General features: G+C 49.1%; 3 protein-coding genes across 10 annotated transcripts in view; 2 read left to right on the top strand and 1 right to left on the bottom strand.

Moving 5' to 3' along the window:
* LOC148144974 (uncharacterized) overlaps positions 1-12,882 on the bottom strand; it is a 271,778-nt gene that overhangs the window by 36,341 nt on the left and 222,555 nt on the right. The window lies entirely within an intron of this gene.
* Positions 1-12,882, top strand: part of LOC148144978 (sulfhydryl oxidase 2-like) — a 146,216-nt gene that overhangs the window by 58,647 nt on the left and 74,687 nt on the right. The gene's annotated exons all lie outside the window — the stretch shown is intronic.
* Positions 9,525-12,882, top strand: part of LOC148144975 (uncharacterized) — a 199,411-nt gene continuing 196,053 nt past the window's right edge. Inside the window, exon 1 of the mRNA XM_087975481.1 lies at positions 9,525-12,044. Within this exon, the coding sequence (XP_087831607.1) occupies positions 9,583-11,559 (1,977 nt within the window). The 5' untranslated portion in view covers positions 9,525-9,582 and the 3' untranslated portion in view covers positions 11,560-12,044. The remainder of the gene's footprint in view (positions 12,045-12,882) is intronic.

Below are 12,882 nucleotides of genomic sequence, written 5' to 3'. Positions count from 1 at the left end.
TTTTATTATAGACCAGTCCGTGGTCCAGGCACATCTTAAAGTTTAAACCGAAATTACCTCTCACAGTTTCCAGGCTTTAATATGTGACCAAATGGCTGACCCAAATCTAATAATTCTCCCACATCATCGCAGGGAATTAAACAAGAAAAATGAAACAAAATGAGAAATAAATAGGTGATCGTGCTTAATGTTTGTTCATTATGAAGTAAACAGGAAATAGCAGTCTCCCAGGATTCTTATGGTGCCCTACTTGAGGAATTCTGTCCAACAAGTTTAATTGGAAGCACTAACTTTCGGAGTGCAGCTCCTTCATCAGGGGATTGTGGAATATAAGATTGTAAGACACAGAATTTATAGCAACAGTTTATAATGTGATGTAACTGAAATTATATATTGAAAAAGACCCGGATTGTTTGTTAAGTCTCTCATCTGTTCGAATGACCATGATAGTTTCAGTTTTTTCAAATGTAAATCACAAAACCTTTTAAAATAGTTAAATCCTCAAGTGAACTTTACCAATTGGTGTCGCGTTAGCCCAGATAATGTATTGAAGGTGTGAGCTCCCCTGTGTGAGACTGTCTGTGCCACAATGGTTAAACTGACTTACAGAATCTTACATGGATTCATGCAGTTTTTGAGCAAAGTAAGACATAATTCTGCAAGTACAAATTCACCCAATAAACTTGTGCGTGTGTGTTTGTGTCTGTGTGTGGAGGGGGGGGGGGGGAGAGATGTATATTTGCAGATACATTCTATATGCATTTTTTTAAAGGAAAACTCTGCAGGCAGTCAATACATGTAATAGTTTGTAAATTCGACTTGAAACAGAACCAGTCTGACTCCAGATTGGGAGACAGGCAGACTCTGACATCACACCTTTAATGCATTGTCTGAGCTGAGATAAGACCATAAGACATAGGAGCGGAAGTAAGGCCATTCAGCCCATCGAGTCCACTCCGCCATTTAATCATGGCTTGAGCTTTTGCTATAAAACCTTGTTATCTTGAGAAGGTGACAACAAGATGTTCTGTGATTTACATTGTAATGAGACACGTAACCTATTTGAAAAGGTGGAAGATTGAACAATCCAGATTTGTTCAATATACCATTTCAGTGGCAGGACACTGGACTGTTTTGCTCTAAATTGTGTCTTAGGATCTTATCCTCCACAACCACCTGATGAAGAGGCAGCACTCCAAAAGTTACTGCTTCCAAAGAAGCCTGTTGGACTACAACCTGGAGTTGTGTGATTCTAGAATCTGGTTTCTAGTATCTGCAGTCCTTGTTTTTACCTAGTTGATTTTAACCCTACAGTGAATCCTCTTGCAAGGATGCCTGCCTTGAAGAAGTTTTCCTCCTCTCTCTACAAGAATCTCAAGGAATCCCTCTCCCACTGCAACTCCCAACACGTTTCCTCTGCCCTGAGGCTCTTTGACCATGTCCTCAAACAGACTCGCGACCACAGGCACGTTTGTTTCCTTGGTGCCTGCCTCCGTAACCAACTCATCCTACACAGACTCCGGACCACCTTTAAACCAGCAGAGTTCGGATCTGAGCCCTGCAGGCACTCTGCCTCTATTCCTCATGAAGGGCTTTTGCCCGAAAGGAAGATTTTCCTGCTCCTCGGATGCTGCCTGAATTGCTGAGTTTTTCCAGCACCACTCTAATCAAAAGTGGATTGGCCATGTTGAATTAGGGTGGATTGGCCATGCTAAATTACCCATAGTGCCCAAGGATGTGCAGGTTAGGGTGGATTGGCCATGGTAAATTACCCATAGTGCCCAGGGATGTGCAGGTTAGGGTGGATTGGCTCTGCTTTATTCCTGATGAAGGGCTTTTGCCCGAAATGTCGATTTTGCTGCTCCTCGGATGCTGCCTGAACTGCTGTGCTTTTCCAGCACCACTAATCCAAAATCCGGTTTGCAGCATCTGCAGTCATTGTTTTTCCCCATGCTAAATTAGGTTTAATATGCAGGTAAGGTGCATGACTCAGGGATAAATGAAGAGCAATGGGGACAGGGGAATGGGTGCGGGTGGGTGACCCTTGGGAGGGTCGGTGGCCTGCTTCCACACTATGGGGATTCTCTGAAGGGAGGGGTTTTTTGGAAAGTATGTTCTCCTCCCCGTCTGCCGCAGGCGCAGTGCGGCGCCCCGCTGTTAGCCATGCCCCGCCCACTAAGCCGTCACTTTTCCTCGTCCCCGCCCCTAGTTTCTTTGTGACGTCACAAGGCGGAAGTGGCCCTGTCAGTTTCAAAGTGAATCTCCCGCCCTCTGGCCGACTCTTCATCCTGGGAGGGAGACAGAGATGGGAGGAGGGGAAATTGGTCACTTGTAGCAACTGGAGTGAATGCAGGGAGGGAGCAGCCTCCGCAAACTCAGGTATGTGTCTTAGTTACCCGGGTGAGGAGGGACTGAAGGATAGAGATTGGGAAGGGGGAGGGCTGGATATCTCCTGTTTTGATGTTTAAAATGCAACCGATTCCCACCAGTAACTGCAACAGGTACAAGTACAGCACATGCAATATTCCTCATTGCAGCTTCAAGCCGGTTTTGCATCCTCTGTCCTTCCTCCACTTTGGCTCCAGCACATTCAGCTTCTTTCCCTCATTCACATTCCTCCTTCACCTCCTCCCGATGTTCCAAGCTGATCCTCAAAAGATCGGTTTGTCTCTCCATTCTTTCCCGGTGGCCCCATTACTCTTGTCTATTTCTTGCTTTATTCAGCCTTGTGCGTGAACAACGTGTTAGCGTATATCCTCTCACTGCCAGCTACTTCCTTGTTTGCGAAAGCAACATTTCCTCCCATTTTTCGCCGACACTGAGCCTTCTGACCTCCCTGATTGTGTTTTTTTTTGTTTTTGCAGAAGCAGTGAACAGATGCTTATAACTGTTTGTACAAGCATGTCTAGCTTAACCTCCACCCCCTCCCCTCACAGCACCTTATCTGTTTGTCTGTAACATCTACCATTTGCAGGCACATTTCATGTATGCACATTTTAGCTAATACAAAAGCAATTTTTCATTCTTGTTAACTCCACTCTTGGCTGAAACAATTATACACTGGCGTTAGTTCATTTACCTTGCAGAAGCAATTCTGGTTGCAGAAGTAACACTGCTTTAATTATATCCCACAGGGGTGACCCCTTGTATAAATAATGTGGGGCATGTCGATGATAAATAGACAAGATCTTTGATCTGGGATTGCTCATAGGTTTCGGGTGAGATTTAAAAGAAACCTAAGGGGCAACTCCTATGCACAGAGGGTGGTGTGTGTAAAGAATGAGCTGCCAGAGAAAGTGGTGACTGCTGGTACAATTACAACCTTTTAAAAGGTATCTGGATGGGTATATGTTGGGAAACATTTAGAGGGACATGGACCAAGTGCTATCAAATGGGACGAGATTGATTTAGGATATCTGGTCAGCATGGACTGAAGGGACTGTTTCTGTGCTGTACATCTGTGATTCTGGCTTGCTACGAATGTTTGTCACATCTGTATGTTCAGTTTTTCCCTGGTGTTGGTGTTAATGCCTTGGTGTCTTATTTTGCTCCCCACATCCTGGGGACATTAACCATTTCCTGTCTGGTTGTTCTGATCTGGACTGCTGTCTGGATCTTCGGATTTCTGGGATTGGTCAATAAACACACCTGGAAGTGACTTTGTCAATTATACAAGCAATAGTTTATTCTTTGATATGGCCCGGACGGTAGACTATGATCAGCCCAGAAGGATTAGATTAGATTAGATTCCCAACAATGTGGAAACAGGCCCTTTGGCCCAACCAGTCCACACCGATCCTCTGAAGAGTAGCCCACCCAGACCCATCTCCCTCTAACCAATGCACCCAACATTATGGCCAATTCACCACATCTGCACACCTTTGGATTGTGGGAGGAAACCCACGCAGACATGGGGAGAATGTGCAAACTCAACCCAGCCAGCCCCCCAAGGCTGGAATCGAATCTGGGACCCTGGTGCTGTGAGGCAGCAGTGCTAACCACTGGGCCACCGATGAGTACTCCTAGAGTGCCAAAAGAATCCGCCGACTTTTAGAGTTTGGATAGAACTTATGTACATTGTTTAGAGTCAGACATTGGTTGTTACTATATGATCATGCTCAATCAGATCCCGCAAGGTCCTCATGCATTTTTGACTTAGCCTAGGGTGGCACGGTGGCTCAGTGGTTAGCACTGCAGACTCACAGCACCAGGTTCGATTCCAGCCTTGGGTGACCGTGTGTGTGGAGTTTGCACATTCTCCCCGTGTCTGCGTGGGTTTCCTCCGGGTGCTCCGGTTTCCTCCCAGCGTCCAAAGATGTGCAGGTCAGGTGGATTGGCCATGCTAAATTGCCCATGGTGTTAGGTGCATTAGTCAGACGAAAAATGGTTCTGGATGGGTTACTGTTTGGAGGGTCAGTGTGGACTGGTTGGGCCGAAGGGCCTGTTTCCAAACTGTAGGGAATCTAATCCAATCTAATCTATCATAATTTCTTGTAGACAACTTGTTCTTGGAATCATATTTGTCCTGTCTGGCGGTTAGGATTAAACCGTTACTTCTGCGTTTAATGGTTAGGTTCACATTTGCAGTTTTTTTCACTGGATTGACATCAGTCTGTGGTTTCTTGTTTGTTCTGAGTCGTGGGTATCTGCCTGACTCAGTCCCACCGAGTTAGCCAAGCAGAAGCCATTTTGTCCTACCTCCTATGTTAAAGTGGAGATTTGAGGTGGCCCAGGGAATCCTTTGAGAACTCAGACCTGTAAAGCCTCTCTCTTGGTTTGTCCTGGAGATCATACTCTTTGGAAACCTGGAATAAAAATCTCTCATCATAAAGTCCCAAAATGCAATTCAATTCAATCCATAGCAGATAATCACTAAGTTAATTCTCTATGGGATTCAACAGCCTCAGCACTAAAATGGTCTCTCTCTCTCGTGTCCTTTTGAAATCTCAAGACAGCAAAGATTTATTTTGTGATTGCCCCGCTTGCAAGGGGTAGTAAGAATCCGTTACAATGGACAAGCTCCACCCATTAATTACAAAGCTATGGATAGTACCGAGTCTTGTTTCAGGGTCAGATTCAAAGACTATCATTCATTTCACAAGGGAACGGCTGTGAATGTTATCACTTGGGGTCTTGTTCACACAGATTCACCGATGCTGAGGTAAACGTTCTTAATTGCCTTACAGCATCCTGTTATCACTTGGTGAGCCCAGGTGTCCCTATCTTTAAGTTCTCTCCTCTTTCTGAACCTTCCTGCCTATTTATTTTCTAGTGCAGTAAATGTATTCAATAATTCAGCATTACATTTGAGTCTGGATGTTTAAAGGCAAGTTTTAAGGCTATAGACTTTATCACCCAGATGCCCCCACCCTCATGCCTCCCTTTGATTGCACTGCGATCACTGAAAAGAGAAGGCTAGTCCAAACGAATGCCCTTCAAGGTGGTCCAGCCATCAACATCCTGTAGAGCGGCACCACCATCTTCGCAGCTCATCTGGTCACATTTATCATCGCCATCGACACTTGTGGGTGAGCCATCGGATCGCAAAAGGAGCATCTTCTGGGGCAAATCCATATCACTAAGGGACCTCATAAGCCTAGTAATTAAATACCTAACAATACCAATACCAACAACAGACAAGGCTAAATTGATAAGCCAATTGTACCATCAGCCCGATCTGCTGTTTCCCCAACTGGTCCCTTCAGTCATTCTGTCAAGGAATACCTGGATCTCTTCTTGTATCTTAGTAATATTGCCAGTGAGATCGGGAATGCCCATAGTGCATTTATCTGGGACAATGGTGCAGACCTCACCCTCCTGCGGGAGTATATAGTCTAAAGCATACCGATTCTGCACAGAGTAAAGACACAGGTCTGATAATCCCAGTTTACTCTGTTTCAGAGCCTCTTTAGTCTTATTTCCTCGAATGGTCAGGCCGCAAAAGAGGGAATTGCGGTTCTGTTGACTTGTCACCCCTGCCAATCCTTCTAACCCCAGGGTACTCTGGATTCCCCAGCCTATCGGGTGTCCTGTATTGTCACCCAGTCCCTTGGGGTCCTTCCAGTTGGAGCAAGGTTGGCTGAGACCGACCGCTGCATCCTCCTCAGATGGAGGTTCCATCGACTTGTCCACTGGCCAGGACAAGGTACTGTTGTGGGAACAAGGGCTCCGATAGTGACCTTATGAGGGACATCTTTGTCATCAAGGACAAGGAAATTGGTAGCTTTACCTTAGCTGAAGAAATAATAGTCTGGTTTGATTTATATTACGGAGAGTTTGTCAAAATAGGTTACTGAAATGTTACAGCAGGGGGTCTGGTCAGGTCTACAGGAGTAAAGGGTCGATGTTTTGCAAGAGGAGTTGCTTGAGCGCTGTAAAAAATGGGCCAAGTGACTCGAGCACTCGCACTGTATGGGAGACAATGGTCCTCAGAATGCTGTTCCCATTGGGCTCTCCCTTAGCTCTATTGTACATGGTCTTGGTGACAGAATCAGGTTCTGAAAAGAGAAAAGGCCTATAAATGCACAAGGGAAGGGTTCCGTTCCAAGTCCATGTGCCACATAAGGCCTGCTGTACCCCAGCCAGTGTTACACCAGCTGTTTGTATACACAGACCGGAGGTATTGGAAAGTGATATTTCTCTTCGCAGGGTCGGCAGTAGGAAGTCTGACAAATGGAATGGAATCGGGGATTGGGGACGGGGCAAGTAAGTCATCTCCCAATAGAGATGAGTAACATGCTACTGCCTCTGGGGTGAAGAGCGTTCTGTGGGCCTGTATCAATAAGTTGTTTGTGGATTGAGGAGTTTCCCCTATCAGGCTTCCCTTTTCTCAAGTTGGCCCGACCTGCAAAAAGGGATGGTGTTCCTGAGTTGATCATTTTTATCCTCACTAGGCTTGCATCTGCAGGTAAAATCAAAAAAAACATGGTAACGACATGATAACTCCCACTGATTTCTACTGTCCAGATGGACCATCAGGTCTTTCTGATGTAAGAGTCCATTGCAATAATCAATCTTCATCATGTTCCACACGTCAAAGGCGTCTGGTCCGGTGCACTGGACAAATTCATCTCAGCATGGGTGGTGGATAAACTCTGATCATTCCTGGTCGCATCCATACTTAGTAGCTTTCCCCATCAGGATGTTGTATGTGATCAGAAAGGTGAGGAGATAAGCGATCACCCACATGTCCCTCCTCTTAGTTCAAGTATCTGTCATAAGATTAACATGAAAATAACAGCAAGATTCAAAAACCCAACTGGACAGGGTTCACTCCTTTTGTTAGGATTCCAGGATTCTCTCCTCCTCTTCCCCCCTCTTGATTGGTGCGGTCAATCAATTTACAATGGTGCAGTTGGACCCAAGCTGAGCACCCAGCGACTGTGACCGCTGTGGGGGTGGGAAGTAAAACCTGGAAGGGGCCATCCCAACGAGGATAGAGACCTTTGCCAGTCCAGTTCTTGACAAGCACCAACGAACCAGGTTCTACCCGTGACGAGGCTGAAAGGGAGGGAACATCGCTGTAGGCCGCACGCTCCTGGGAGTGAAAGGCACGCATAACACTAGTTAGAGCAAGAACATAATCATTCATTGCTTCGGTCATGTGGTGGAAGTGGACTGAGAAGGGAGCTGAATTGTTCCAAGGGGTACGGAGGGGGTGACCAGAGAGACTCTCAGCTGGAGACAGTTGTATCTTGCCCACAGATATGGATCGCATCTGGAATAAGGCCACAGGGATTAGCATAACCAGGAGAGGCCAGACTGGGCCATTAATTTGGCAAGTTTAGTCTTGAGCCTGGTTAAAACATTCAACAAGTCCGGCCGCCTGAGGATGAGAAGCACCATGCAGTTGCCGACAAATACAAAGCTGGGAACAGAGTTCTCCGTTAATATTACCTACAAAGTGTGGTCCATTGTCGGAGCTAATGCACGCAGGTATACTGAAGCAGGGAATTATTTCCTTAAACAAAATCTTCACTACAGTCTCAGCAGTAGTGTTAGGAGGAAGTTAGGCTTCAATCCACTTCGAAAAGACATCAGCAATAAGCAAAACATATTGATAGCAACTCAACTCATTTCTACAACTCAATGAAGTCCAGTTGAAGTGTCTGCAAGGGACCCTCCAGCAAGGGAGTTCTCGTAGAGATACTTGAACTAAGAGGTGGGGGATCGCCTACCCACTGACCTGTTTGATCACGTACAACATCCTGATCGGGAAAGCCACTGACTGAGTATCGATGCAATCTGGAACGACCTGAGATTATCCTGGTGTCATCTGGTGCACCAGACCAGACGCTTTCAACGTGGGTCACTTGAGCGATGGCATGAGCTGCCAGAGGAAGTGGTGGGTGCTGATACGATGACAAGTTAAAAGGCTCCTGGACGGGCATCTGAATATGAAGGGTTCAGATGGGTCAGGGCCAAGTGATGGCAAATGCAACTGGAGTCATAGAGATGGACAGCACAGAAACAGACTCTTCGGTCCTACTCGTCCTTGCTGACAAGATAGCCAACCCAATTTAGTCCCAGCTGCCAGCACCCGGCTCCCATAGGGGCCAAGTGATGGCAAACGTGACTAGATTAATTTAGGATATCTGGGCAGGTTGGGCCAAAGGGTCTGTTTCCGTGCTGTGTGACTCTCATTGTCTTCAGTGGAAGTAGAAGTATGGTTGTGAAAGCTGGACTTTCAGACCATGTTTTGCCCTGACTGGGAGCAGAAGAGTTTGACTGAAGTGTGTTGGTGTTAATGCCTCGATGTCTCATTTTACTCCCACCTTCTCGGGGTCATTAACCATTTTGTGTCTGGTCCTTCCTCAAGAAGCTGCATTGCAGGTTCACCCTGAATGGACACTTTTTTTTTGCTTCCCAAAATCAGACCTGCTCACTCTCAGCAGGATCCCAGCGTTGTGAAAGATATTAACTTTCAGGTGGAGGTATCCAAAATTCAGAGAGATGTCAGTCTTGATGTTTTTGCTTTTTCTGCCCCTGTAAGATCCTGAATCAGCACCTTCAGGAGAATTAGTTAGAGCGGAGTGAGAACAGAGGGGGAGAGAGAGGGGGATGGTACTTTCAATTTTGTGGAATAACAAAAGAATATTCCACAGAAAGTAGAATTGTTTGTTCTGAATTTCTACCCTGCACTGATAGTGATGACTTTTGTAATCTCTTTTTGCAGAGTATTTGAAAATCTGAAGACTGAAGTTTCAAAATCAACAGATGAAGGGCTTATGCCTGAAACATTGACTCTCCTGCTAGTCGGATGCTGCCTGACCTGGTGTACTTTTTCAGCGCCACATTTTTCGACTGACTGTCCAGCGTCTGCAGTCCTCACTTTGATGTCAATGTCTGACAGTCACTCAATCCATCAGGACCACAACGGTTTTTGACTGTGATTTCTGTGAGAGGGATCAATGCTTCTTGGTTCCTGTTTGAGGACGTTTTCAGCATCAGTGGGACTGGACGAGAGACCCCACTGTTGCAGCGCACTGTGGGTGGAGCCTGAAACAGTTATGCGGCCTGGAAAAGGGATTTCACGGCAGGGAGGGGCTCTGCACGTGTTTGTGTGCAGCTGAAGCTGTGGCCATGGAGAAACCTGAGGAATCTCACCCCGTGGAGAAACCATGGAAGTGTGGCGACTGTGGGAAAGGCTTCCATGTCCCGTTTGCCCTGGAGACCCATCGGCGCAGTCACACCGGGGAGAGGCCATTCCCCTGCACCGACTGCGGGAAGGCCTTCAGCACATCCTCCCACCTGCTGACCCACCAACTGGTCCACACGGGGGAGAGGCCGTTCACCTGCTCTCAGTGTGGCAAGGGCTTCACCTGCTCCTCCCACCTGCAGAGGCACCAGCGGGTCCACACGGGGGAGAGGCCCTTCAGCTGCCTCGAGTGCAGGAAGGTCTTCAGCGCATCTTCCTCCCTGCGGACCCACGAGCGGATCCACACGGGGGAGAGGCCGTTCACCTGCTCTCAGTGCGGGAAGGGCTTCAGCGCATCTTCCTCCCTGCGGACCCACGAGCGGATCCACACCGGGGAGAGGCCGTTCACCTGCTCTCAGTGTGGGAAGGGCTTCACCACCTCCTTCAAGCTGCAGACCCACCAGCGGGTCCACACGGGGGAGAGGCCCTTCACCTGCTCTCAGTGCGGGAAGGGCTTCACCTGCTCCTTCAATCTGCGGAAGCACCAGCGGGTCCACACGGGGGAGAGGCCCTTCAGCTGCCCTGAGTGCGGGAAGGCCTTCAGCACATCTTCCTCCCTGCTGACCCACCAGCGTGTCCACACCAGGGAGAGGCCGTTCACCTGCTCTCAGTGCGGGAAGGGCTTCACCTGCTCCTCCAACCTGCGGAACCACCAGTGGATCCACACGGGGGAGAAGCCCTTCACCTGCTCTCAGTGTGGGAAGGGCTTCACCACCTCCTCCAACCTCCAGACCCACCAGCGGGTCCATACAGGGGAAAGGCCCTTCACCTGCTCTCAGTGTGGGAAGGGCTTCACCACCTCCTTCAAGCTGCAGAGCCACCAGTGGATCCACACCGGGGAGAGGCCCTTCACCTGCTCTCAGTGCGGGAAGGGCTTCAGCACACCTTCCTCCCTGCTGACCCACCAGCGTGTCCACACCGGGGAGAGGCCATTCACCTGCTCTCAGTGTGGGAAGGGCTTCACCACCTCCTGCAAGCTGCAGAGCCACCAGTGGATCCACACGGGGGAGAGGCCCTTCACCTGCTCTCAGTGCGGGAAGGGCTTCAGCACACCTTCCTCCCTGCTGACCCACCAGCGGGTCCACACCGGGGAGAGGCCATTCACCTGCTCTCAGTGTGGGAAGGGCTTCAACTGCTCCTCCAACCTGCAGACCCACCAGCGGGTCCACACCGGGGAAAGGCCCTTCAGCTGCCCTGAGTGCGGGAAGGCCTTCAGCACATCTTCCTCCCTGCTGACCCACCAGCGTGTCCACACCGGAGAGAGGCCGTTCACCTGCTCTCAGTGTGGGAAGGGCTTCAGCACCTCCTTCCAGCTGCAGAGCCACCAGTGGATCCACACGGGGGAGAGGCCCTTCACCTGCTCTCAGTGCGGGAAGGGCTTCAGCACATCTTCCTCCCTGCTGACCCACCAGCGTGTCCACACCGGGGAGAGGCCGTTCACCTGCTCTCAGTGTGGGAAGGGCTTCACCACCTCCTTCAAGCTGCAGAGCCACCAGTGGATCCACACGGGGGAGAAGCCCTTCACCTGCTCTCAGTGCGGGAAGGGCTTCACCACCTCCTCCAACCTCCAGACCCACCAGCGGATCCACACGGGGGAGAGGCCCTTCAGCTGCCCCGAGTGCGGGAAGACCTTCAGCAATTCCTCCAACCTCCAGACCCATCAGCGGGTCCACACGGGGGAGAAGCCCTTCAGCTGCCCCGAGTGCGGGAAGGGCTTCAACTGCCCCTCCAACCTCCAGACCCACCAGCGGATCCACACGGGGGAGAGGCCCTTCAGCTGCCCCAAGTGCGGGAAGGCCTTTACCCAGGTCTCCCACCTGCAGAAGCACCAACGAGTTCACGTGCCATCGCAGGGGGATTGAAGGAGTGACGTCCGAGTGCCATTATCGATTGGACTATCAACCCGGTTCCGGGGACTCCCGGGTTCGAATCCCACCACGACAGATGGCAGAATTGGTATTCGGTCAGAAATGTGGAGTTCAGAATCTAACGATGAGACCGTTTCAGGGAGGGGATGGTGTGGGGGAGAAAGCCCCCATCTGATTCCCTCTCTCCCTTGTTAGGGAAGGGAACCGCCGTTGTGGGAAAGGATTCACTCAGTCGTTCCAGCTGCATCCTTTACCCGGTCTGGCCTACACGTGACTCCAGACCCACAGCAGTCTGGTTGACTCTACACTGCCCCTTCCTGGCAAATGAGCGGGGAGAAACTTACTTGGAGACAGGGTATGGGTTGAAATTGCTGAGTGAGGCAATACTTCCTCCCGGGTTATGGCTGTACCAAGGATCCGATTACAAAGGGACAACTTGGTGCTGGCCAATAGTAAAGACAGCGTGGTGAGGAGGGGAAGTGTGGTGGCAGGGGGAGGAGGGGAGGTGTGGTGTGTGTACTTTGACCTTGAGCTGTTCAAAAAGCAGATACTTTTTCCCTGCCTTTTTTTGCTGGGGGGATCTGAAGCTGAAACAAAGTTGGGTTGCAATAAAGGTTACCTGAACTTACCACCGGGCTCAGACTCTCATTGAAAGCTTTGAGCTCCAAGAGGTTTTTGTTTTAAAGCTGCTCATTTCTTTCAGCCTCCTGCACTAAGTTTAGAACATAGAACAAACAACATAGAACAATACAGTGCAGAACAGGCCCTTCGGCCCTCGGTGTTGCGCTGATCTGTGAAGTATTCTCGGCTCATTCCCTGACATTATCCCAAAATCATCCATGCGCTTATCTAAGGATTGTTTAAATCTCCCTAATGTGGCTGAGTTGACGACCTTCGCAGGTAGGGCATTCCACGCCCTTCCCACTCTCTGCATAAAGAACTTGCCTCTGACATCTGTCTTAAATCTATCACCCCTCAATTTGTACAGGTTGCAGAGGGACTTGGATAAACTGCAGAATTGGGCTGAGAGGTGGCAAATGGAGTTCAATGCAGCTAAATGTGAGGTGATTCACTTTGGGAAGCTGATGTCACCATCCTCGGAAAAAGTCTTTCACTGTCTCCCCTATCTAATCCTCTGATCATCTTATATATCGCTATCAAATCCCCCCTAAGCTGCCTTCTTTCCAATGAGAACAGACCCAAGTCTATCAGCCTTTCCTCATAAGACCCTCCCTCCAGACCAGGCAACAACCTGGTAAATCCCCTCTGCACCTTTTCCAATGCTTCCCACATCCTTCCTGAAATATGGGTACCAGA

This window comes from Chiloscyllium plagiosum, unplaced genomic scaffold, assembly GCF_037043375.1.
Source record: "Chiloscyllium plagiosum isolate Xiang-an unplaced genomic scaffold, Cpla_swu_hap1 HiC_scaffold_27, whole genome shotgun sequence".
Taxonomy (NCBI): domain Eukaryota; kingdom Metazoa; phylum Chordata; class Chondrichthyes; order Orectolobiformes; family Hemiscylliidae; genus Chiloscyllium; species Chiloscyllium plagiosum.
The sequence above is the reverse complement of the archived record's forward strand: the minus strand, read 5'-3'. Positions and strand labels throughout refer to the sequence as shown.